The 27,255-nt window shown below is 31.1% G+C and overlaps 1 protein-coding gene across 4 annotated transcripts; it reads right to left on the bottom strand.

The window, feature by feature from the left end:
- Positions 1-5,959: 5,959 nt before the first annotated feature.
- On the bottom strand, positions 5,960-26,913 carry LOC127732736 (glucosidase 2 subunit beta-like). 4 transcript variants are annotated; one of them, XM_052241934.1, is made up of 17 exons: positions 26,760-26,913; positions 25,607-25,729; positions 25,106-25,201; positions 24,329-24,386; positions 22,691-22,808; positions 21,339-21,402; positions 20,895-20,960; positions 20,166-20,250; positions 19,156-19,234; positions 18,514-18,672; positions 15,767-15,889; positions 15,123-15,215; positions 13,464-13,518; positions 9,869-9,938; positions 8,935-9,099; positions 7,546-7,645; positions 5,960-6,810 (listed from the first exon to the last, which is right to left on the bottom strand). In XM_052241934.1, exons 1-17 carry the CDS (start codon positions 26,863-26,865, stop codon positions 6,670-6,672), a joined length of 1,701 nt encoding a protein of 566 aa, XP_052097894.1. In that variant the 5' UTR covers positions 26,866-26,913; the 3' UTR covers positions 5,960-6,669. The 4 variants fall into 4 exon arrangements, with proteins under 4 accessions (XP_052097894.1, XP_052097898.1, XP_052097905.1 ...); XM_052241938.1 differs by lacking the exon at positions 15,123-15,215; XM_052241945.1 differs by lacking the exon at positions 15,767-15,889.
- Positions 26,914-27,255: the final 342 nt, after the last annotated feature.

The following is a 27,255-nucleotide window of genomic DNA, read 5'->3' as shown; positions in this document are numbered from 1 at the left end:
CTTGTATCCTATTCCCTTTTGTGGCATATTGAATGCGTGTGAATATAAATTAGTCTATGACACATGATTTTTTGTTAGTTGTTATTGGCTTTGTACTAGATTTCAGTTACTGAGTTACTCAGATCTGCACTGTGTCTTTTGTGTTTTTCTTAGGGTTTTATGTGCATTGTATCGATCTGATGAATTAAGCCATTTTCAACTAAATTTTATAGTTTGTTCTTATGTCATACTGTTCCATGTTAGGGGAGGGTTTGGCTCCAGCAAACATGTTTAAAAAGTAAAATAACATAAATACCGAACTCCAAGGAAAATTCGGAAATTCAAATCGAAAAGTCCCTTAACAAATATGTCAACAAAGAAAAACAAAATGGCATATAGACAAAGCAAATAAGCAAAAATAAAAGACAAGAATACAAAAAATGACCACAGCACAACAACACAATGGCGAGATGCATAAGTACCGAGCCACGCCAAAAGAATATTACCAAAAATGGACTAAACAGTTAAGGTTAATAATTTACAAAGACAAATAAAAGAACACTATAACACGTAATTAAGATGATAAACAACGTCTAGAATCTATACTTCAAACCATCGTGTATCATTTGTGAAGTTGATACGGAATATTTATCAACAAGGTCTTGGTATCTTCCGATGAACTGTTTTAGAAAAAGGACGAGACGTTCTTTGACAAAACCTTGGTTCATCAACCTTCTGCTCAGACACTGGTAACGTTTTATAAAGTCTGAGTAGCAGCTGCAAGCTCTTGAATACCGAATGAGTTGGGAAATGTATATTCCATATGCAGGTGTAGAAGGTATATTTCTACTAAGGTGGGGGAAATTGATAACGCTCAGTGTAAAATATCGACAAATATAATGCCTACCCATGTTAGAATGAGCAAAGAGCACGACATGAATGAATTATTTCTTAAATAACAAATATAGACCTTATATTTCGAAAGGTCGTGATACCAGTATGACTATGCGATTTGCGCCGAAGAGGTCCATTTAAAAGTGAAGAAAATAAATCATTGTAAATTAGAAAAAAAGAAATTATCGAAATTTTATGAGAAAAACATCTGGTCAGACAGGTATTGAAGATAGACAACCCTTTCTCACAACAAATACACAGTATTTGAAGTAATGGTTACAGATATAAAATATAATCGACTCTCACGATGTATCTCTTTGTCTCAAAACATGGTTTTGGTGTCGGCCAGGATGATATTTGATGGCTCACCCCATTGTTTGGACTCATGGTATAAAATACAGAGGCCACGTCTTATCACTCACATGAAAGATCTTGCGTTGGATATTGTCGTCATTGGATACCTAGGGTGACTATCAGATGTCTGTCTTTATGGATGTGTGGCTCAATTGCGGTCTAACTGAAGTTCACAAAACATCTTTTATTCATTTATGCAAGACACTCGAGGAAATGTCCTCGCCTAACAAAGCAATCAAAAGTCTGCCGGTCCCAAGTCGGTATCGGGTCCGTTCGCGCCCAATACACGTTCGCACCCTAAACGTTCGCCTCCTGGGTCCGTTCGCACCTTTTTTTTTATTCAAAAAGCTGATGAATGATTAGATGTTTTTTTAGATGTTTATATCAAAATATTTTATTTTCACAAATAACAATTCGGGAATTTTTAAATGAAATATTGTTTGAAATTGATTTGATGATTAATTATTATATGTAGTTCAGTGGTTGTCGTTAATTCATGTGTGTCATATTTGTTTTTCGTAAATTGTTTTGTTATAAATTAGGCTGTTAGTTTTCTCAATTGAATTGTTTCATATTTTTCTTGTTGGCCGACTATACGGTATGGGTTTTTCTCATTGTTGAAGGCCGTACGGTTGCCTATAATTGCTTGCAAACACTTCCTTTGAACTTGGGTGGATGGTTGTCTCATTGCAATCATACCACATCTCCTTATTTTTATATCAATGATATTACAATTGATTAATTTGTGTAATCAGTGTATTCCAATTGGTACTTGTTAAGAGTTCCTGGTAAACCGACTCGCTCTTGTATTCACATGAAGTGAACTTTATGTAGATTTAAGCGACAGTAGTTTACCGATTCCAAATCTCGTAAACCGATTAAGAAGAGACAATTCGAAGTACTGTAAATTCAGAAATTATTGTGTGCATTTATTATTGCGAATTTTCAAGAATGGACTAAAATGCGAGATTAATTATTGCGATTTCAGGAAAGTCTGCATTCAGTTATATGTATCAGATATCAGAATGCGAGTTTTTATTAATCCGGTACTCATTCAGTCACATTATTCGCATTAATAAAAACCTCGCAATAATTTCTGAATTTACAGTAACAAAAACATTTGAGGGAATCCTAAGAACTCCAAAAGCCAAAAGGAGCGAGACCGGTGCGTCCATAGGGTAAGTTTCTTCTGTTATGCATGCATCACCAGCCATGCGAATTCACACTCAGTCAAAATATCACAATCAGAAATGGGAAACATTCGGTAAAATTAAAGATCAGACGACTATATTGAAATCTAACGATCTAAGACCGCGAAAACATGTCGCTTATAAGTTGAGACACCGACACATTGTATCGGTCAACCAATTCGTGATTGTGACCCTAAAATTTGGTACTGTAGATTTCAGTTATACTTCCCCATAACTCTGTAAGAACACTTTCTTTGTAAGAAGCAAACCCCTGCTAATGAATTCCGTATAGTGAAAACATGCACGAGCGTAATGTATTAACTGATATATGTAATCTCCATACGATGGTTCAGAGGGTATGTTACTGTAGAGAAATGAGTAGTTGACAATGGGAAAATTGAAATCATCCCTTTTGTCAACTAGTTTGAAGTCGTCCACCTGTGTCTATTTCGAGGAAAAGATCAAGATATGAAGCAGACCTTATATTTACGGCAGTATCCTTAATCTAAAATTCACTAGACTATATGAGATGTAAGCATTCACTGAATAAACTCATCATATTTTAAAATTTTGATCGCCAGGCGCGCGTTCGTTTCGTCTACAAAATACTCACCAGAGACGTTCAAGTTAAAAAAAATTAAAAAGGCCAAATAAAAAACGAAGTTGAAGAGCATTGAGGACCCATAATTCCAAAAAGATGTTTTCCAAATACAGCTAAAGTGATTTATTCCTGGATTAGTGCGTAGTGAAATGTGGGTAATTGGGTGACAGAACATCATCATTATATCTGAAAGTGAAATTAAAGAACTTAGTAGGATGCTTTTTCTTTTGTCGATCAAAAAGTCCAGAATTTTGATGATATCGACTTCGGTGTATTTTTAGTATTTATAAATGAATTAATCGAAACACTCAGGTTTTTCTACCCTCAGGTATAGATTGCCATAGCTTTATTTGGTACAACCTTTTTGAAATTTTCGGTTTTTAATGTTTCCAACTTCTTTTTGAATTGGCCTTTCAACTGTTTTAATTCGAGTCTAATGTAGACGGAACGAGCGTCTGGCGTACACAATTATTAGCCTGGTGTCTTCGATAAATTTTTACAATGACTGGGTCGATGCCACTGCTGGTGGGTATTTCGTCCCCGAGGATATCACCAGCCCAGTAGTCAGCACTTAAATGTTGACATGAAATATCATTGACATGTTCATTCCTGTAAACTTACTGTTTATAAAATTTGGTTTATTGGAAATACTTAGGTTTTTCCATACCCTGTTTTTATTGTCCATTTTTATTTGACACAACATTTTGGAATTTTCTGTTTTTAATATTCTTTAACTTCGTATTTGATTTGGCCTTCCAACTGTTTTGATTATAGCGTCACTGATGAGTCCGTTATGTAGACAAAACTCGTGTCTGGCATACATATAAACTAATCATAGATACCAGGCTTAAATTTGTGTACGCCAGACGCGCTTTCCGTCTACAACAAACTCACCAGTGACGATCGAATAAAAAAAGTTAAAAATACCATATAAAGTACGGAGTTGAAATTAAAGCATTGATTACCGAAAATTCAAAAAGGTTTTTGGCGAATACAGTTTAGGTAAAACATTCCTGGGGTAGAAAATCCTTAGTATTTCGAAAAGGTTTGTAAACAGTTTATATTTCATTATAAGACTCGTCAGTGGAGCTCGAATAAAATTTAGGAGACAGTAGTTAACCGATGTTCAAACCAGTTTGTTGATAAAATAAAATACAAAGTTGAAAAGCATTGAACACCATTAATGTCGAAAGGTTGTGCCAAATACGACTTCAAGATATTTATGCCTGTGGGCGGGAAAACCAATAAAACGGCTTGTAGGCCAAATCAAATCAACATCAAATGTTGTAGAACATTGAAAAAAACTAGTTTCGTGCTAAATACAACTTTATGCCAACAACTAGAATAACCAAATTTCATAAATGTAAATTCTCTAACTCTTAAAGTTCACTTCACTTTCCTTGAATATAAAATTTTGAAATAAAAACACGGTTTTATGACAACGGACAAGACTTTACCAATTGAAACAACACAGCTATTGAAAAAATAATACAACATTGAACAATCAAAATTAAACCAAAAGCAACACGACTTAATTCAAATCAAAACTTCGGTTAACTCAAGAGGCCAGGAAGTGAGTTCCTAATCTATTAGTTCCACCCGTCGTGTTACCCAGGGCAAGTATCTTCCGATCATTAATCACATTCTGTAGTTTCGGGGACATTGTATCAACTCGGGAGATATATACTTCATATGCATGTGCTGTTGGAGTGTTGTTACATAGAAAAGTAAACTTCACAACAAGGAAATTGACATCATCACTTTAATATATTGATATTACATCACTCAATAGAGACAAATCAAAATATGATTTCCAACATCATTTGATTCTGACGTCAGTCAATAGCATGTGATGGGGGCCAACTGATAAAAATAAAACACATATGGTACGATATTGTATCACTTCTGTTGAAATAAATATGGCATGCTAAAACCACTTTTTTTTATCAATACTGCATGTACAGAGCTGACCTATATTTTAGTTATTGTTCTTTTAAGCACGTTATCCTTCTCATAACGAGATACCTATCAACATACCAACGTAGAGATATAGCAATGATATATAATATACAAATATCTTTGGTAATGTTTCTTGTTTCAATTCTGCAGCATATATCAATAAGAACGATTTTGGCACCAATTCTCATGACCATCTAAGCATGAACGAGCGGAATAGAGCTTTTTATTAATCCTACAAAGCATTAAAGTTTGAATTACCTAATTTTTCCATACCAAAAGGGTAAGTGGAATTTAGAAATCTGGTCAAATGGACCTTCATAATTACATAAAGATAAGCACAAATGGGGCATCTGTGATGTTTAAATAAGTAGATGGTCACCATGGTGACAATAATAGTATACATTGTGTTGAAAATTGTCATGCTCTCAAGTTTAAAAACCCTGGAAAAACTTTAAGGAGTGAGAAGGTAATTTGTCAGAAGACAAATTTCTACAAATTCATAAGTTCTCTTCCATTCTAGAAGCAGTCCAAATTTACCAAGCTTAACTAAAGTAAATACACTGCAGAAGATACCTTACCTGATTTATTTATATTATCCATGGACCATGTCCTTTTACTTAAAATATGTAATATGAGTAGGCCACATATTTTGTATGATTAAATTATAAACTTTCCATTATAATAAGTGCAAACTGTTCAAATCATTATCAAGCCCAAGACATGAAGTACTCAAGAAAAAACATGCAACCATTAGATTACTGAGTTGGTTCCAATTAATATACATCCAACATATATGGACCATGTTAATTAATATATGTAATATGAATGGACCACATTTGTTGTAGGGACACAAGTACTTTACCCTATACACTATAATGCAAACTTTCAGAACCATTCTGCAACCTTTTCAGTGAATGGTGGTACAGAAACATAAATTTCTATTCAATCTTCTGGGAAAAACAAAAATAGTACAACAATACTATCAGATGAAAGGTTTTTTTATTCAAAGAAATAAAACTGACATTTGTGCTTTTTTTTCTTTAACAAATGAATGTTAATTACTGTTTAGAATATGTAATGTTAATCCAGTTATATTTCAACTTGTATTTTCTCAGGTTTTATTAACATAAGAAAAAGGAACCATGCAAGGAAATATATATGTATGCATATATTCAAAGGAATAATCAAGATGTATGTATTACTGTTAGGAAATTTAAGATCTAAAGTACTTGAGACAGTTATTTTAACAATCAGAAATGACACCTTCACTACAAAATTTCTACAAACACTATGATAAAATAAAAAAATAGAAGTATTTACTGTAAATTCAGAAATTATTGCGATGTTTTTATTATTTCTCAATATCGCAAAAATTAAAATCGCATTATAGTCTAAAATGACAAAATCGCAATAATAAATGCACGCAATAATTTCTGAATTTACAGTAATAAATGGCATTTACTCACAATAGTTTTGTGCAAAATTTAAGTAGATTGAAATTTCAATATATTTTTTCGTTTTTCTTGCAATTAATTTTGATTAATAAAACTTTAAGTTGCAATTATTTCATTTCTTGAAGTTAAAATAAACCATGATAAAAGTAACTTATAAAAAACAAATAACATTATCAAAAATACAAAATTCAAATACAAGGAAAAAAACCCAATATAAACAAAGTGAAAATATTGCAGATTAGAGTTCATCATGGGCTTGAGTTGTTCCTCCTGCAGGCTGTGAACATCTACATGGTGTTTCAAATTCAAAAGCATATTCACATCTACTGGGTTCACTGGAACTTAACAGTCTGTGTTCCAAACCACATTTTAAATGTACCTGAAATGAGATTTAATCAGTCATTTAATAGTACCAGTATTCCAGAACCAATCTTTTTATTCTACCATTTATTTTTAAATAAACCTGCTTTTGCCAGGCCCCATTTACTTCATTTATATTTAATACTTACTTTTTATAAGTATCTCGACATTTTGACAGGTGTTGAAAAAGGAAAATATATGTATATAAAAAACTTAACCATGCTGTTTTCATGCATGTAGTTCATTAGAATAATTGCTAGTTTTGTTTTATAGGTCTGTACCATTTCTATAAAATGTAAGTAGATTCATTGCTACTTTTTCTGTTAGTGATACTGTACAACCAATCAAATTTATTTTTCAAATATCCAGAGTATTTTGTTTGTATTTCTTCCAATTAATTTGTTTTTATAGGGTGTTATCCATTACTGCTATCTGCATTTTTTTTCTTATAAATACAAATATTTTCCTTCAGTGTACATTAAGAAGCTTCAGTAACTGGAACAGTCTCATTACTTAAGCAAACTTTTGTTTTGGTGTATGACTTATGCAAGTTGCACAAAATTAGTTCACTATTTTCACTGAAGTAGATGGACAAAAATTGATGAGTAAAATTATGTTTTATTCTTCATGAAACCTAGCATTATCATATTTTCCTTTGCTATCTATATTTTAAAGATGTGAAAAGCATTTAACTAGATTGCATAAATGTTCAGCATTTTTTTTTAACAAATGCCACAGAAAAAGATAAACTTACCTTAACAGATCTATCTGGACCATTCCAGCAGTTCTGTCCCTTCTCATATAACTGAACAGAATATTTATCATTTTCGGGGCCAGCCCAATTTCCCCAATTCCTAAAAAAGGAAGATATATTACATTCTTTTAATTTCAAAATAATGAAATGCATACAGAATTAAAATCTGACAAAGTATTTTGTGCCAAGAATGATTATCTAGCTGAGAAATAAACACATTTTACACACATAACCAATGGTTTATTAGTTCATGCAAAAAAAAATGAAGAGAAATTTGATGTGCAGAAAGGTTGTCTAGTTGTAAATGACAAACATATAATATAAAAAAATAGTTGTATGGAACACACATTCATGCACAAAACAGTTGTATAAAACTCATTTTGTGCACAGAAAATTTGTTTTGTTTATAAAACACTGAAGTAATTGAATAGCTTGCATTACAAACTAGAGATGTCATCTGTAATGATCAAATTTTTCACAGTTCAAATGTATGAGCATAATTAAAGAAAACCACCTGAGTATCCTGCTTGCCTTGAGTGCAGAAGGTCAGGGGTTCGATATCCAGCTTGGATGCTTCTTGCTAAGCACATGTCATTTAGGAGTAAAACTATACACAGGTCAGCTAGGAGTCAGAATAATGTGTTCTGGTAGGATGACATGCTCTGTTGATTGTTACCTTGTGAACTAGCATGTATCAAATCTGTTTTAGTGTGTTAGTCTTATACAAAGCAGGGTTCATATTCATATCACATTTACTTCCTAATATGCATGTTATAATTGCCACTGGATGGTTACCACCAATCAATCCAACAATCATAGTTAGAGATAAAAGAGAAATGAACTATTCTAACCAGAAGCACATCGTTGTATCAGGTTCTCATAATGTGCCAAATTTCATGTACAATAAAAAACAAAAACGTGTAGTTTCAGGACACGAGTTGTTAACCTTACAATGGTAAAAATTTACAAGTTAATTGAAGTATTACAATTTGAAAACTTAAACTTATCTTATCAGAATAAAATTACACCACCAAACAAAGCATTTAGAAATTGAGGCCATAGTGAGCAATATTATACTCAACATGGTCAATAAAACTATGTTCAAAGGGGCATAACTTTTAGTTACTAATCCTTTCCATATACATTTTACCTGTTCAATCTAATAATGTGATTAGTTTCATGAAAATTTACCAATGTATGGACTGATAAAAAAACATCTTGCATCCTGTATACTTCATAAACTTTGTTTAAGGAGGTATCTTAAATGTATCTTATGTTTTTTCTTCTATGTTAGAAAAAGTTAGTTTCATCCAAATCTATTCATAACTTATACTTGTCTGACAATTGAATAGCAGATCTTAAATCTTCATAAACCATAAGATTACATACCCTAAACTAGTTTCATGTCCACCACTTTTAGGTCGCTGTGATCCCTTTGAAAATGGACAGTATTTATATGTATATTCTCTATCTGTATATTCAAAACACTGATCTTGTAAAATTGCATATTCTCTATTTGGTCCATAATCTTGTTCTAAATAAGATTTTATAGATCTGAAAATACATGAAATGTATGGAAATAAATATTAGATTAAAAAATCATTTTATTTATCTTATAGATGTGTTATCTCCTAAAATGGCTTTCGTTTGTTAAAGAAATCAATTGGTTTTCTTGAGATGAAATTATCTATTTGATTCTTCACAGAAAAATAAGTACACTTTAAAAAAATATCAACTAACAGGAAAATCCTACATATGTGATATCAACACCAGAAGACCTGTAATTGCACAAAATGTCCAGCAAATATAAGAAATGTATAATTTGTCCAGTAAAACAGACAGTCATTCAGAATATGCAAAACATCTTTGAAGTTCAAAAGGCACATCTTTTGGAAAATCTTGCTCATTTAAAATCCTACTGGTAAACAAATTAATACTGCACGATACCTCTAATGATTTCCTGCCACTTTTTATATGTTGTTGGTATAACTATTTAAATGATCATTTCTTACATAAATCAGTCCCATAATGAAATACATCAAAACTAAGTGTTCTATAATAAGTAATGATGGCAATGCTGATATGGTTGGAAAATCCCATACAAATCATTATAAGTTTGTTGGAAAATCCTACACAAATCTGGAAAATTTGTTGGAAAATCCCATAAAGATCTAGATAAACTGATTGGAAAATCTCTTACAAATCATGAAGTCAATTTGGCAAGAGGATTCATGAAAAGTTACAAAAGCATTAACAGATATGAGAATAGACAATAACTTTGGCATCATTTCACCATCTTCGTAAATCAGGCTAAAAAACTTACGAGAGTTCATTATCTAGTTCTTTTAATTTACTGTTGGCTTCATCATAGTTCTTTCTAGCTTCATCAGCAGCTAAAAAGTAATAACATTTTAAATGATTAAATATGTCCTTTTACAAAATTTAGAAGTTGCCACATTTGTTTTTCTTACATCTGAACATTTAGACACAGATCATATTGACATATTTTATATGTGTAAACTAATACAGATCATATTGACATATTTTAGATGTGTAAAATAATATGCAGATTACCAACAAAATAATTTTAAAACAAGGATTGAACTGTCAAATTGCCAGCAAACTGGATTTTCTGTATTTTGAAAGGCACTTTTAGGATTTTTTGACCTGCCACATTCTATGCCTTTTTTCCAATTCATCAAGGACCATAACTCCTGAAGGCCACAAAAAAAAATTGTCAATATCGAACTTGACCACCATTTTGTCATCAGTAACAGCATATGAAAATTTTTAAGAGCAGTGGCTGAACAGTTCATAAGTAAATGCACAGAAACAACATTAAGTGCCATTTTCCATTTATCTATCAAGAACCATAACTCCAGGACGGCAAAAGTGAAAATCATCAATAAAAATTGACTTCTATTCTGTCATAAGTAACAATATATTATAATTTGAAAACCATTGGTACAGTTGGAAAGCAAGTCCTTAGAAACGTCCGTTGTGGTCAAGCGCTATCAGCAACAATAGCAGGGGGAATTAATTAGGTGGCGCTACAGTCTTCCGTGACGTCAAAAAGTCCGCCAAATCAATCGGCTAAAAGATTGACATTTAAAGTATTTATTTCAACTTGTCATGCTTTTATTATAATTGAATTTTAAAATTTGTAGGTTTTGCGACCAATTTAGATTCAATACGTCATACAAACATTATCAAAAATAGCTTGTTATTACTATTTCTTTATCCTGTCCGTTCTAAAAAATTTCAACCATCTTTTTTGTTCGCCAAAAACATCGATTTTTCATAACTTGATGTTTGCGTATCCAAATACGGAAGAGAACGGTAATAATCTTAAATGAAACCGGGTAAACTATTTCAAATTTCTACACAATTTTGAAGCCATCATTTTTTACTATGATACATCAATTTTGATGACCACCAGTCATGTCAATTTGTACCTGGTTTTGGCTGCGTTTCTACTTCAAAACAGTAAAGTTCAACTTCTTTTCATTGTACCTGTTTCCAAAGTACTCTCAAATACTGATTTTATTATAGATATGAATGAAATTGTGATTAAAAATTGTTGTTTTTCACAATTCCATACGATACCTCCATTTTAAAGTAATTAAAACCGTTTTTGATCCCCTACACAAATTGACGGTGATATTGTTTTCTTTTTCAACATACGTCATATAACGTTTACAAAATATGTGTCAGGGTCATGTGCATAGTGAAAATTTACACATTGGACAAGTGAAACAACAAACAAAGTTCTTCTTTATGGCGTTTGAAACTATAGGTCTAAGAAAATTTCATTTATACTGGAAGCAAATATAGCAATAGAAAATGCATTGCAAAGAAAATTTCTGGAGGAAAATACAAATGAAAAATGAAATGAAGGTCAGTTAATTATATTTATATGTTATAAGTTAAAAACCTTGCTTATTAATTATCTCTTTACTAAGTAAGCTACATTAATAAGAGCAAACCCTAGCTTTTCAAGTCAAACAAGAAATTAATTCATAGAGATGTGTTCTTACAAAATTGAATTTATTCAAATGGCAAATTCTTGTAAAATTTAATCATCATTGATCATTATTAAAGTAAAATGCACAAGATTTGTCATACCAATGTTCATTTCTGAGATTAATATCCAATTATTCAGGTAAAATATACAATACTTTGTTTATAAATATGTAAAGCAGCAGATACAGCAACACTTTCATAATAAATAAAATACCCTGAGAAATTGGACAAAGGCTACTGTGCTAGCTAATCTAATAATTGAATTTTACAATAATAATGATTTTAAAATTCAAAATTATGTCACTTTCACTTATAATTTTAAGCATTATTTTTTTACAGAACTTTTGTCATTTTTTTGGTAAACTTTTCCTTTTTCTGTAGGATATTTTCTAGGCAGTACTGTACTGTTCAACTAAGAAACATAGGCTTGAGTTAAAAGGCTTTTTTACTTTGAAGAAACTAAATTTTTACTCTTGGTCCCACTTTATAAATATAAAATATAAATGGTCAGTACTATTTTTTTTTCAGAAAGATTATTTAAATTGTATACAGTATGTTTTATTGCATTACACATTGTTAGAAGTAGTTAAAAAAATCCATTAGGAGTGACCTCATATCCCATTATAAAAATTGCAAACTGAAAGTAAATGTCATCAGCCAGAGCTAATTTATATCAATTCAGCTAGGTTTCTAGATCTAATTTTTACCAATTTTTTATCTTTTAATTTTTACCTGTAATCCTTCTCTGAAAAGCAGGGAAGTATCTCTTCTTAATATTATAATAACATAGTTGTTAATCGAATTTCTTTTATTTTCTTCTTGATTTTTGTAAAATAAACTCCTTTTTATTCATTTTGGTGGGTTTTTATTTTTGACTGGTGATATCAAGGGGAGATAACCACTTGCACAAATCGGCAAAAAAACCACAGCTTTGTGTTGAACATAACTTGACGTTTGCGTATCCAAAACTGTATTACCTAGATATTCATATCGAGTGTTTGTCTTAATGAGATGCTTTATTAAATTTAAATTCAGCCCATCATTTTTAGTTTCCTCGAAAAATATTTAGATTTTTCCATCAGGAGCCTTGACAATTTTCACACAAACTTCAAGTTTGAAGATAAAATAAAGAATAAAGGACTTTGAGTTGATGTGTCAGTTTTGACGAGTTAAAACTATGTATATTCAAGATTATTTTGATCAATAAGTTTTTACCATGACAGTGGTATTTTAGTGAGTAAAAGTGAGGTTTGTCTCATTCGTAGTTTTACTGAATTTTCACGGTCACGTGACTCTATTGTTGCTGATAGGCTTGGGGTCAAACCGTGACCTGCTTTCCAACTGGGTAGAAGGGTGCATAAGTTTTTAATCAGAAACAACATAAAGTGCCAATTTCCGATATATCAAGTGTCATCAACTCCTGAACGGTAAAAGTGGAAAAATGTAATTATAAAAATTGACCCCATTTTTGTCATCAGCATAAACATTTAAAACTTGAAAGGCATTGGTTGAACAGTTCATAAGTTATATCACAGAAACTGTTGACAATTTAAAATATGATTAATACACTGAGATAAAAAAAAAATTGAGAATTTTTTTTTTTTTTATAGAGAATGAAATTTTACATAATTGTATGCCCTTTATGTCAAAATAACTAATTTCTAACCCTTCCATTCATTACTTGACATAGATATAGACATTTGATTTTTAAACCCAAAGAAATTTATGAGTGGTACGAACTTCTTTTGTTGTTGAATATATTTTCATGCAATTCTATAACCTATATGTTATCATACTAACGCCATTTCAGAAATCTATGGTAGTCTAATATTTATATCTGTAATAGTTATTATTATTAAAAAGTCTTTTTCTTATTCTATTTTAATACTTTTTACCTTCTATAAGTTTCTTTGTTTCTTCATCATATTCTGGCATACTTTCTTCATCCTTCTGAAAAATTCAAAGAGTAGAAGGGTTTAAGAAAATAGTATTCATATAACATTTCATCACTACTGGGCAAGAATACCAATTACTGGTAAGTAACCCTTTAATTTAACATCAATAATTTAACAACTATGCTTCTATAGCAGAATCTTTTTAAATCTATTTTTAACTCTGCCCCTGTCCATAAGCAAAAAGTGGTCGAATATAGGATTTCCTTAATGACTACATTTACTATAATGCAGCAATAACTAAACATCTCTACAGGTTATATTTTACATTTCATTCACACTTAAATATATTTATAAATATAACTTCCGATCCAAAGCTCAAATTGTGATTTCTGAAATTTGTATGTGTATGATCAGGTCCACATACAACAAAAATATTATATGGACCATTAGAATTACATTCCGCAGCTATTACATATTGATGTCAAATTCATTTTCTCATTGTTTCAAGTGAAAGCTAACTTAATAATGTTATCTCTCCCGTTTTCCAAATGAAGATTTGTTTGTCACTTGTAAATTCTACTGTGAAACACCAAAAATATAATACAAAATGCTTTAACAAACAAAGTCTACCCAAATATTATTTATTTCTTTATAGTTTATATAAATTCTCAGTGAGCCTTAAATATATTAAACAAAAGCATTAAGTAAAATTTAAGATTTCTGTTCAAGTCATCTAAAAAAAGTTTTGAACACATATGTGTATGTTAAATGCTTTCCAGATTGCCTGAATTCTTGTCATTTAATGACTCTTACAACAACTTACAGATAATTATCATCAATACCATGCTTATAATATGTCAACCTCAACATGCATATCTATAGAACTAAAATGCACATTGACAACCAATCCATGCCAGATTAATAACTAACAGTCTTTAATTTTGCCCCAAAAATCTAAATACATATTTCCTTCTTTTTACCACTATTTATATGTATTTGCTTTAACCATTAGATAAGTTGTAATATATCTTCTCATGTGATCAAATCTTTTGATCATTATATCATGCAGCTTTATCTTTTCCTTGTTTCAATTCTTTTATGCAACAATCACATTAGCATATGAATTCCATCATGCAGCACACAACACAGCCATATAATCAGTGATTATCATTTTATCATTTTTAAATTTGAAACATAAAAAGACCTATGATGCTGAGGTTTCTCTAGAAAAAAAAACTTACATTAAAATTAGTGGCCTAATTGTAAATCACTGCAATATTTTGTCCTGACAGGACCTATCTGACAAAGCCCAATACCTTTATGCAAACATACATTTAAAAACAATCATGCTGGGTTTGGGTTACTGACTACAGCATCATACAGTTTTTATATAAAGTGTCAATTGTCTTGGCAGTCATTGAATTTTGTTGTTTTTCAGTATTGCATTTTTTTTCAAATCAAATACTTTTAAATAAACAGTCAACGTAATGGAAAACATTTCCATAAAAAATTTAGGTCATAGAAGTTAGAGTTATTTCCTTCATACCAAATTACAAAAAGATCAAAAGTTGACAGTCTATGCTACACTGATTGATGCTCTAAGTCATAACACAAATCTAGGAGCAGGCAGGAGTTTCTATCTATCTGACACCATTATACCTCCTCGCTAGGCTTATCAATAATCAATTCTGGTTCCCCTGCCATTCTGCCTGGGGTAGGAACACCAGTAATGGGAACAGTTGGTACTGTTTGCTATTGTACACAAATCTTATGTTACATATGGAACATTATCTTTGAATGTTATACTTTTACATAGATGCTGTACCAGAATCAAAAGGCAATGTGTAAGTTATATTTTATAATACATTGTACTGATATTCCTGAACTACAACTTTATCATCTTTATAGCAAATTCTACTGCACTTTCATTTTCAGTTCCATTTCACAAACATTTTAACTCTAAAATAGCACTGCAACTTTAAATGTCCTTTTTACCATTTGTGTTTAAAGTTGAAGTATTGTTAACCTTTTAATCAACAAAACATGCTAGAACTGTACTATAATATTCAAAAAGTGATATCAACCTGGACTATTCATGTATTATCTTAAATCAGTACCTGTAAACCTGAACCAAAATGTGTATGTTATATGCTCCCATCTAAAACCTCAATTAAAAAAGTATGCAAATAAATGTCAATAAAATGTATGAATATAAAAATATTAGTAGCCTTTCCCAGAGTTAGTAAGCATTTCCATTTCAGCTACACATGTGTGTACTAAACTGAAAGTGAAAGAAGACTCACATCATTGACATCTGGTTCATCTACATCATTGTCATCATCTTCATCCTCATCATCATCATATTCCCCCTCCTCTTCCACCTCATCTGGGGGGGATGGTGGTTCCCCAGGGGCAGGAGGCTCTATCTGTTTTAATTTATGTTCATAAATAATTGTTTCATACACCGATTACATAGTTACTGACTGGAGATTAGGTAAATGAGTATCTTGTTTGACCAAAGACCTTTTTCAATTTTCTTCCCAGAGATGCAAACAGTTTTTTTTTCTGTCAGACATTGGGGCCTACAGGGTAGCAAGTTTTGTCAGACCCAACAATTTTTTGACAGACCTACATATTTTTATATCAGCTTTTTATACAGTAAGAGAACGAAGATAGGATGTCTTTACAGTGACAGCTGCTTTAGTGGATTGTTTTTAGAAAATATCTAAAATTCAATTGAGTTCTTTTATTTAATAATTACTACAATATATTTTTAATTTTTTTTATTGTGTACCACTGAACTGCAGGCTAGGGCCATTCTCCATTTTTTTGACAGTTCTCTAAGATTTTTAATTGATTACAACTTTCTCAGGAAAGTGAGGACTGAAAAGTCAATTCAGTATTAAATTTCCCTCTTTAAAGTTCCCAGTTACAACTCTCATCACATGAATACATGTACTTACAAAAAATCAATCAGATTGATATAAGCTGTGTGCAGCTTGTTTCCAGATCTTACTTTTTGTTATCCTTGTATATTTTGATATATTTGTAAATTGCATGAATAAATATGTTTAAACTTCAAAAAGCAACATTTGAAAATTTTATAATTTTTTTACCATTATGTTGGTACACAAAATTTTGTTTTAATGGAAGACTACTTTTTATATAATAAATGTCACATTTTAAGTGTTCAGATACATTAACTTTTATTTTGGTGGATAATTACTCATCAATTGAGGTGCTCCTTTATTGGAAGAAGATTCGCAATACAGTTACAGTTACAGAAAGAATGAAAACTGCTGTTTCTCTCCCCAATCTCATGTATCCCAATTGTTTACCGCGAAAGTTGACCTACAAAGCATTGATGTTTGAATCATGTGATCTACAGCAAACATACTAACTAACTTTAATTAATAAATTTTCAACAAGGCAAATTTCAATTCCCCACTAATAAGTTAGCACCAAAAATGCTAAATCTTACTAAAATCCTAGAGAACTGTCTGCCGGTCATTAGGTCTTGCACAAAAGCCCAATTTGCCGGACCTGCTCAATTTCTGCCCCCTCGGGCCGACAGGTCTGACGATTAGTTGCATCTCTGTCTTCCAGGTCAAACAAAATTAGTCCTTTACTAATGATCCAGTTAATTTCCACTTCATTATGACCTTCCAACAAATTAATGATTCCATAAATCCAGCCAAATAAAATGCAGACTATAGTAGTCAATCATTAACCATTTACTTTTTAAGGTTATACTATAAATTATATTTTCCAAAAATGTAAGATATTTTATTAAAATGTGTCTGATTTTTCAACATATTAATTATTGAAAGTAATTTTGTTTAAATCATTTGTCTAAATTGGTTCCAGAAATTTGCCTTAAAAGGTTTTTTAAGATTAAGGTATAACAAAACAAAATGAACATCAAATAAAAAGGCATGTACATTACATCTTAAAACTGTTAAACACATGCAGATTAAAATTTTTGAAAGATAAATATCAATTTGAAAAAAAAATCTGTTGAAAGGGAAACAACTGATTTAATACTGTCTAAAAAGGTGTAGAAGATGATGACGATGTTGTTTGTCTGAACAGACGTAACATAACTAATAAAAGTATACAAGATTTCTATGTTCTATAATATATTAATACAGGATGTGTATAAACCTTTTACCAAAAACTGAAGCTGAACTAATACTATTGTATGTATGATATTATGAAGAAAATGTACTATGAATGAACTATATAAAAGGGAAGGTTTTTGCTTCTTTATTTTTACTTGTAACACCAAAAAAAAGTTGTGCATGATTAATTCATTCTATGTTTATTTGTAAAGCTGATCAATTTCAGTTTCTTTTTCAACCTACAGATTAACTGAAAAGACAAAAATCAGATAATATCAAATAAATGGTTTTTAGTTGCTAATGACCTTGGGAAGAAAGTAACTTTTGGGTAACCACTATAAAAAAAAAACCGACCCAACATTTTTTTTAAAATAGGAGTCAACTTGAAAATCGTGGTGAATTTGAAAAGCAATATCATAACAACACAAACATGTATATGTAAGCTTTGTTTTTCTCTTATTTTTTACCAAGTTAAAGTGAATAAGGAAAACCACAATATAATTGGGTGACTTTTTAAATTCATGTATATGAGAGAGCCTGACCATTACATGGTATATATAATCATAGAACAAGAACTAAAAAAACCCAGAAAACTTGATTATAATGAACATGGATAATAAAAATATGTGCTAACACTGAATTGTTTTTTTCTGTAAATCTCTACTGAGAGTAAAACAAATCCCATTTAAATGTTTATAAAACTAAAGAAGTGTTGTGAATGTATAGTATTTTTTAAAAAAGACTGAATTTGCCAACTCTATATTACCTTCAAACTAAAAAACACTTCAGTGAAATAGCACAGTAAAATAAAATTTTCTACAAAATTATTGATCTAGTATAACTATAGATGGAAGTTCTTTATGAATGAGGTTCAAACATGTGGATTTTATATAGCTATCACCACCTTCTATAAATGATACGTATCTTACCTGTTCTGTTTGAGCCTCCTCACCTCTGGCCTCAGTTGATGGATCTACCTCTGGTGGAGGTTCCTCTGTTGATGGTTTCTTATAAATGTCCTTTACATGAGGCCAAATATCTTTGACAAATGTGTCATAATCAACTCTTTCCTTATCCTCTAAATGTTCCTATAATATATATATATAGAATATTAAGAGCATTTGCAAATAGTAAAAAATACTGAAAGTTTGCAAATAATCAAAACTATTGATTCAATTATCAGTTTATAATGTAACCCTATATTAATTGTGTCTCATGTTGTTTTTAAAGTTGCAAACAAATAGACATTTTTTACAGTATTCCTTCTGGTCTTCATAAAGGAACTTAGTTTCATTCCTGGTTGAAATGTGTCACCAGCTTTCTTGTAAATAGGTTATAAATGTTTTGTATTTAGACCCCCCCCCCCTCCAAAAAAAAACAAAAAAACTCGCAAGTTGTAAAAAAAAAAAAACAGAATTGATTAAACAATGCACATCATTTTGCATATTCTAAAAAAAACATGATGATCAATCAAAATTTTAACTGTTATATCTGTTCAAAATGAACCCTTTACAAACAGAAATTTAATCACAGAAAAACAATCATTACGCTTTCACTATAAGTTTGCATACCTTTGCCTCTTCTTCAGACACAACACCATTAGAATCTATATCAAACTCAATGTGGGCTATGATTTCCAGCAATTCAATACTGTAATAAAAACAACAAAGTCAATGTGGTCAATGATTTCAAGGAAGTCAACATCAAGGTCATGTTTTTCTCCAACTGTTAATGATGTCTGCACACTAAATGCATTGGATGTGTACTGATTGATATTTTAGTCTTAAGACACATGATTTTTTATTAGTTGTTATTGGCTTTGAACTAGCTTTCAGTAACTGTGAGTACTCCCAGATCTGAACTTTGTGTCTTTTGTGTTTTTTTTAGGGTTTCTTGTGTGCTTTGTATAGATCTGATGAGTTATGCCCTTTTCGACTAACTTGTATAGTTTGTTCTGATGTTGTACTGTTACACCACTGTCCCAGGTTAGAGGACATTTTAACCTCGCCATATTTTGCATGTGCCTGTCCCAAAGTCAGGAGACTGTAATTCAAAGTCGTTTGTTGCTGTATATCAAATTTGCTTTTCATTTATTGTTTTGTACATAAATCAGGCTTATAGTTTTCACGTTTGAATTGTTTTACATTTGCCATTTTTTGGCCTTTTAAAGCTTACTATGTGGTTTGGGTTTTACTCATTGTTGAAGGCCATATGGTGACCTATAGTTGTTAACTTCTATGTCATTTGGTCTCTAAGTGGAGAGTTGTCTCATTGGCAATCATACCACATCTTTTTAACTTTATGTTGTAATGAAAACAACAAAATCACTACAGGTTATGACTTTCAACAAGTCAATAATAAAAATAAAAAAACTCGCATAAACCAATCCTTGTTAATCCCCTCCCCTGTAAGAAATCAAAAGGCAATAACAAATTTAGCATTAGAGCTTTTATTGTTTCAGACCATTTTATTCATTTTTATAACCAATACATGGAATCACTGGTGGTATTAATATATGTGAAATCTTAATGCTAAGATTGAACAGTTTGAATATGTATCTCCACTAGACATGTAGACTAACCTGTTATCACCATTAGTGTCTAATTCTTTAAAAGCCACTGAGGCTGCTTCAACTTCTTTCTTTGCTTGTCTTTCAGCTTTCAATTCTATAATTCAAATATTTTTCTCTCTCCAGAAATTGAAATTGTAAAGTATCAATATATATGCAAATGGCACTGTTTGAAACAATCAGTATTTTTCTCAATCTAAAAAGAATCTGCTCGTTTATGTAACCTCTCATAAACATTACAAAGTAAGTATGGTTTCTGTTTTCTTACTTATGAGTAAGAGTCATTTACATAATTAATAATAGAAATTATTAGGACATTTGCTCAAAAAGATAATTCATCGTTATTCCTACCAAATTAGCACCCATCATGATTAATCAGACCTGGTTCATGTGTCATCAAGATATATACCATTCTACACTTTCCCTACTGAATTTAAGTTTTTGTGTGATTTCCAACTCTACTCTAGTTTTTTTAAGACTTCTTTTACTTTATGTACACAATTAGTTTTTTGTGGGATTTCCTTCTCTACTTAAGGTTTTTCAATACTTCTTTTACATTATGTTCACAACTAGGTATACTCAGGCAATTAGAGCTTTTCATGTGCTACAGAAACTTTATATCTATTGTTGAAAACCTTTTCATGGCCTATAGATATTTTCTTGTTTAAGCTTCTTGGGTTGCTGTCTCATTGACATATTCTCATTTATTTATGTATCTACTTCATAAACTTAATTACTAACCATCCCAAGCTTTTTGGTGTTTGTCTTTAGCTTCTGTTTCTGGACTTTCAGCTTCTAATTTGGCAGCTGTAAAATCAATTTGTATCCTCATTATTGCCAATATAAATAATTTACTTCAATTTTTCCAAAACATTATATACAATTTTCATAAGAATTACTATCAATATAAATCATATTTATAAAAGTTTTCTTTTTTTCATAAAAGCATAATATCAAAAAATATATTAACCAATACATTTCCCCATATATTATATCCAAATAGAATTTTGAACTGAGACAAATTTCCCTTCTATGAATAAGACTTATTGGATTCATCACAAATGCCAGTACTTGTATTTCCAGTTAACATGCCTACAAATTTCGATCTGCAACAACCTCTTTTAAATAATAGTAAGCTCAAATACAAATAAATCCTTTGAATGAGAAGTGTATGACAATACTTGCTTTCTAATTCTTTAACTGTAACTTCTAAAGTTTCTCTTTCTTTTTCAAGTTCTGCTTGTCTACTCTGAAATTAGAAAGAAAATAAATGGGGAATGTGTCCATGGGACACAGATGATGCCCCCGCTTGCATATCATATAAAGTTATAAAGCGACATAACTGAAGAACAGTAAAAGTGACACTACCCAAATTTGTACTAGATCTGAGTTTTGTGGTAAAAAAAATTGTGTATAAGTTTCATAACATTTGGTTGAGGCAAACTTAAGTTAGAGAACGGAAATAAAAAATTCAGCAATTTTCCCATTTGTAAAGGGGCATAACTCTAGAACGGTTAAAGTGACGCCACCAAAATTCAAACTTGATCTGTGTTTTGTGGTAATAAGCATATGTATAAGTTTCATTACATTTGGTTGAGGCAAACTAAAGTTAGAGAACGGAAACCAACTTTGGGACGTACGTACAGACGGACGGACAAGGCTAAAACTTAATGCCCCCTCCACTACGGCGGGGACATAAAAACATTGATGGAATATAACGTGACTGTACCCAAATTGCACCTATTTTGCAGTTTTTTCACCTAAGTTTATTCATGACCCAGACAAAAGTTTCCATTCTGTGTTTATTTTGTAGATGTATCTTTTTTTTCTACATAGTTACACCAATTCAATTTTGAATCCAAATTGAATCATAGAAAAATGGGTTTGAACCAACCTCCAAATGATCCATGATTCTGTAATGAGGAGTACCCAAATTGCATCAAAGCTTAAATTCACATCCTTAAAAATTGAGTAACAGATGTTTGTTTTATTTCTTCAAATATTTAGAACAATTTGACATTAGTCCATGCTTAGTATTCATTTTTTAAGAAATGGATGTTTGTAACATATTTTATTTGCTCATTTTTAAAAGATGACTTTTTGTGGACGTTGCATGGCGACTTTTCTGTAGAATTTACTGATTCCAGTGAATACTTCATCTGTTGATATGTACTGTGAACGTTTTGTGTATATTTAAATATATTTACCTATGTTGAAAGACGTGTATAATGTCAAATCATAAAAATACAAATTGTTTAATCTCAAAGAAAACTTAAAAAAGATTTCCACTGCTATTTTTGCTGAATAGGTGCAATTTAGGTGCAATTTGGGTACTATGACGTTATAAAGAATAATACTAAAATGTGTATACAATGTATAACAAAGTTTTATTCTCTTGCCCCTTAAATGCATCCCCAGAGCGCGAAATGAATGCTTCAATCTAAGGGACCTCATTGTGACAATAAAAAACAAAACAAAAGCTTTTCTAGTCTGATCCTTACTGACAGACTAAACAAATATTTTTTAAAAAAGCTTACAATCTTCTCCTCATGAACACGCTTGCCTTCTTCAGAGAAAGTTTTCTGTTTCTCGAACCCTTCCTGTTGAAGTTTTCTGGTTCTATCCTGTTCTTCTCTCAATTTCTTTCCAAGGTCCCTGTAACCAAATATGTGGCATAATTAAGCTAGTATTCTTTTCAAATGTTAACATTATCATTTAGGTTCATGTGAATTATAGCCTTCTTTACAGGGCTTCCAAAAAATATTTGTGCCAGCCGGACATTTTTTTAAATTGACAGTGCATCATTCGAAGTGTGCAACATTAGCATACTAATATCTGCCTTAGAATCTTTATTTGTGCAAAATTACGTTGTCTAAATCTTTACTTTCGTTTTTGAAGGTACATTTTCTTATTCCAGATGTTGACTTGACAATGGTAAAACACGGACCAGAGACGGATACAAAAAATCTGTGTTCGTTTTCAAAGCACAATCGAGTTTAAGTGGATACAAAAAATCTGTGTTCGTTTTCAAAGCACAATCGAGTTTAAGTAACTCTTTCCAACGTTATTTCTTCAAGAAAATACTTGAAATGAATGTTAGATAAAGGTATCAATGATAATTTTAGCATTTATGAAGAATTCGGATGCATAATTAAATCTCACAACTGCACACATGCGCATGCGTGTTCTTTGTTCAAACAACGTGGACCTGACGATTTTTTGGCTTAAAACCTTTATATCTACCTTTTAAAATTTTCATCAAATCATATTTATATGCGTATTTTTGATAATTTAAATCTTTTTGATTAAATTAATAAAATGCAAACCGCTGAAATTTACCGATCAATGTCCGGTACATATCAGTTTACCTGTCACATGAACAGGTAAATTTCAACTGTCTGACAACTTATTAACCTTGATTTTAATGAGAGGGTATTAAAGTAGGGTTTGTTTTGATAGTACTTATTCACCATGTCACTTTTATGACCGGAAATGTGACTGTTTAAGGCTAAAGGTCAGGTCAAAAAGATCACAAAAACTTCAATTTTTTCTGAATTGTGTTAAAATGGCTAACCCATGTTAAATGTCCATTTCATGTTTGGCACAAGAAGTCATATTTATAATTTATCGGTTATTTCCGGAAAATACAACCGTTTTGGAAGTCCTGCTTCTTTATAACATTTTCAAGAATGCTGTGTTAATCAATCAAAATGATTTACCAATTATTATCATCATTCTTTTTATGTATAGCTTGAGAGCAGAAAACCTTGCAACCTATTTCTCAAAATGTTTACTGATTTTAAATGTTTTTAATAATTTCTTGAGTGTTCTTTAAAACTTTTTTTTCTCATTTTCAGAAAATGTAGATATTTTAACTAGCAAGAGTCAACACAATTATATGCCTCAACTTTGGCAATAAATGAATTATTCAAAAGTTAATGAACTCCCAGTAATAATTTTACACTGTCAACTATTATTCAATATTTCATAAAATATAGGTACAAATAAAATATAGAAGAAGATTAGAAAAGCTGCATAAGCATGTGTTCTCTCCGGGAAGTTTACAACATAGGTGATTTTTGTATGAAAACACATACTTGTAGACTTGTATTGTGTGAATGAACCAAGATTTATACTTTTAAAATGTCATTTGAAAAAAATCCTTTTCTACTTACTTGCAGTTATTGACACATTCAATTCTGCCAGCATCTTCATCTGTACCATCACAACAATCTGTAATTCAGAGAAATGATATATACATTGGAAAACATGTTTGACTTGAAAGTCAGGATTAAATAAATTCCAAAATTCTGCATTTATGTCCTTGACTTACTGCATAAGTATTTAATTTGATAATAATAGTTTTTGATATAGAAAGAGAACAATTCATAATTGAAAAAAATGAAATTCAAAAATATTTAAGGAGGAACTATTTGGGAATCAAAAATGGCCCTTTGGCAAAATGTTTGGTGAAATTCTCTCTATATTTCTTAAAATTTGTCTTTTCATCTATAAACCTAAACTTTTTTTATATTATCAGTATTTGTACTTAATTTTATTTACTTCATTCATATGCATAAGTTTTTGCTCCTTCAGAAATCTCAACTCTCTATTGCCCAAAAGGAATATTTATACAGAATGTGTATTGTTAAAATTTTGTTTTGGACCACCACTGCCCACTTAGTATGGAAAATAAGTAATTCAGTCAAATCATGTCTGATTAATTCTGTTGATTTGACAATGACCTGTAGATGTCTTTTGGTTGTGTCTCTAGGTTGTTGTCTCATTCATGGGTCATGCACAAAATTATGATTTTGTAGTAAAGTCAAACATCATCAAAAACAACAATCAGTTAGAAAAATAGATGGCTTATTTTTATTTATGACACAAAAGTAACAATGTATTATTGTGATTTTTCACAAACTTTCTTAAGTCATGTTATGATAACTCACCACAAACTCCATCATTTACTCTAGATGATAAGATATTTGATGGGACATATCCAGCATTGGTACAATGGAATTTACCATTAGGGCAAGCAGAAGTACCTGTAAAAGAATAAAAACAAGTAAATGTACCTACTTAAAACAAGTAAATGTACCTACTAAAAACAAGTAAATGTACCTACTATAGGTACTGTGGATTTATTTATTTATCGGTACTAATTTTCGTAGATTAAGGGGAAAAAATGGTGAACTCTTGCTTACTATGTTTAATTGTATGTGTGCATGACTTGATATGTAGGTTTTGTTTGTTCTGCTTTTGTTTTGTCGGTTTTAAAAGCTCTTCAGAGCTTATGTTTGTAATTGTATTGTATATAACGACTTTTAATAAAGCTGTACGTCTTATGTCATAATTAGATTAAATGTTTAAACTCATGGTTCATCTATACCCATGACAATTGGTATCCCACAAATAATACACAGTAAATGATTATTATCAATCAATCATACCTGGTTCATCTGTTCCATCATTACAATCACAGTAATCATCGTTAACATACTCATACGGAATTTTGGATGAACCATCTAGACAGGTAAAGGTACCATCTTCTGCTGGCTGATACAAAGAAGCCACTGAAAAATAATAATTCATATCCTGACTAAGAAATTATAATAGCATATAAATAAAATTGAGAATGGAAACAGGGAATGTGTCAGAGACAACAACCCGACCAAAGAGCTGAAAATAGACAAGGCCACCAATGGGTCTTCAACACAGCGAGAAAATCCCACACCCGGAGGCGGGCTTCAGCAGGCCCCTAAACAATAATGTATACAAGTTCAGAAAAAATGGACGTCGCAGTAAACATGTACATATATTTCTGAATAAATTCTTTTCATTGTTTGCTAAAGGCGAGTAACATGAACTAAACTGTAGTCAACCAGATATATTGGTTAATATCAATGACCTCAACTTGTGTGAAGTATTTTACTATCATGATTGCTTTAATGTTGGAATATTGGGTTATTATATATAATTTTCAAACCCACTTTTCTTCGATTTAGTATGGATCAGGGACTATAGTATAGAAAGTCCCTGTATGGATTCAAATTCAAATTTGTTTAACTATATACTTTTTATGGATACATATACAAAGTAAACACAGAATGGAAATCTTTGTCTGTTTCTTTAATAATAAATGGAGGTGAAAAAATTGTCAAAATATGTGCGATTTGGGTACCATTATATATATGTCGGTATACTTTTTTACAGTGACAAGTGCCTGTGACACTAACTGATCATTATTAATTTATTCATTATACCCACTAAAAATCAAACAAAAATTGCCACATTGGTTGCCAGTTTTCTCTTGCATGGATGATTTAAATGATTGATAATTGATTGATGGTTTTTTTTTTGCTTAATGTCCAGTGGCAAACATTTGACACAAATTCAGGAGGATTTATTATTAAGTCTATGGTGCTAAACATAGCTTCTGTAAATTTCAGACGGTAAATGGTACTAGCCCAGTATGGATGTGTAAGGCAGTATACATATCACTGAAGCAAAATCAGCTAGATCGTTTAGGTGTTTTGTACAAACAGTGATCATCCCCCCTTTTTTGGAAAATAAGAAATTGAGAAACAGTCAGTGGATTCTCACTTGAAATAGAGACACCCCTTGGTCTACCAATAGTTGCATTTATGATACTGGAACAAAATAACTGTGCCAATATAATGAAAAATGTGTGCTGTGTTCTCATTTTCATTATCTATCATCAGTTCACGTTGCCGACATGGAAAACACCGATTGGCTTAGAAAGTAATAAAGGGACATAATTTCAGCAGTTTTTTCCGTAAAAGTACAATTGACCGCAATGATTTGAACACGCATAGTGTGGACCGACCACATGCACTTGTCTCTGAAAAAAACCTTTATACTTTAATGTTAAATTATATGTATAAAAAAATCCAGAGACAAGTGCCTGTGGGGTCGACAGAAATATAACATGACGGTACCCAAATTGCACCTATTTTGACAGTTTTTTCACCTGGGTCTGGGACTAGTCCCAGCCTGGGTGTATTTATGATCCAGACCAAATTTTCCATTCTGTGTTTATTTTGTAGGTGTATTTTTGTTTACTATATAGTTCCACTAA

This window comes from Mytilus californianus, unplaced genomic scaffold (assembly GCF_021869535.1).
Source record: "Mytilus californianus isolate M0D057914Y unplaced genomic scaffold, xbMytCali1.0.p SCAF_1, whole genome shotgun sequence".
NCBI lineage: Eukaryota > Metazoa > Mollusca > Bivalvia > Mytilida > Mytilidae > Mytilus > Mytilus californianus.
The sequence above is the reverse complement of the archived record's forward strand: the minus strand, read 5'-3'. Positions and strand labels throughout refer to the sequence as shown.

Bases quoted from the DNA above. Each gene is read 5' to 3' on its own strand.
- LOC127732736 (XM_052241934.1), bottom strand. From the start codon at position 26,865: ATGAAAATGAGAACACAGCACACATTTTTCATTATATTGGCACAGTTA. The intron at 25,730-26,759 runs GTGAGAATCCAC...ATTATTTTTCAG, and splicing joins AAGGGGTGTCTCTATTTCAA to TGGCTTCTTTGTATCAGCCA. The intron at 15,890-18,513 runs GTAAGATACGTA...AAATTAAAACAG, and splicing joins AGGAGGCTCAAACAGAACAG to ATAGAGCCTCCTGCCCCTGG.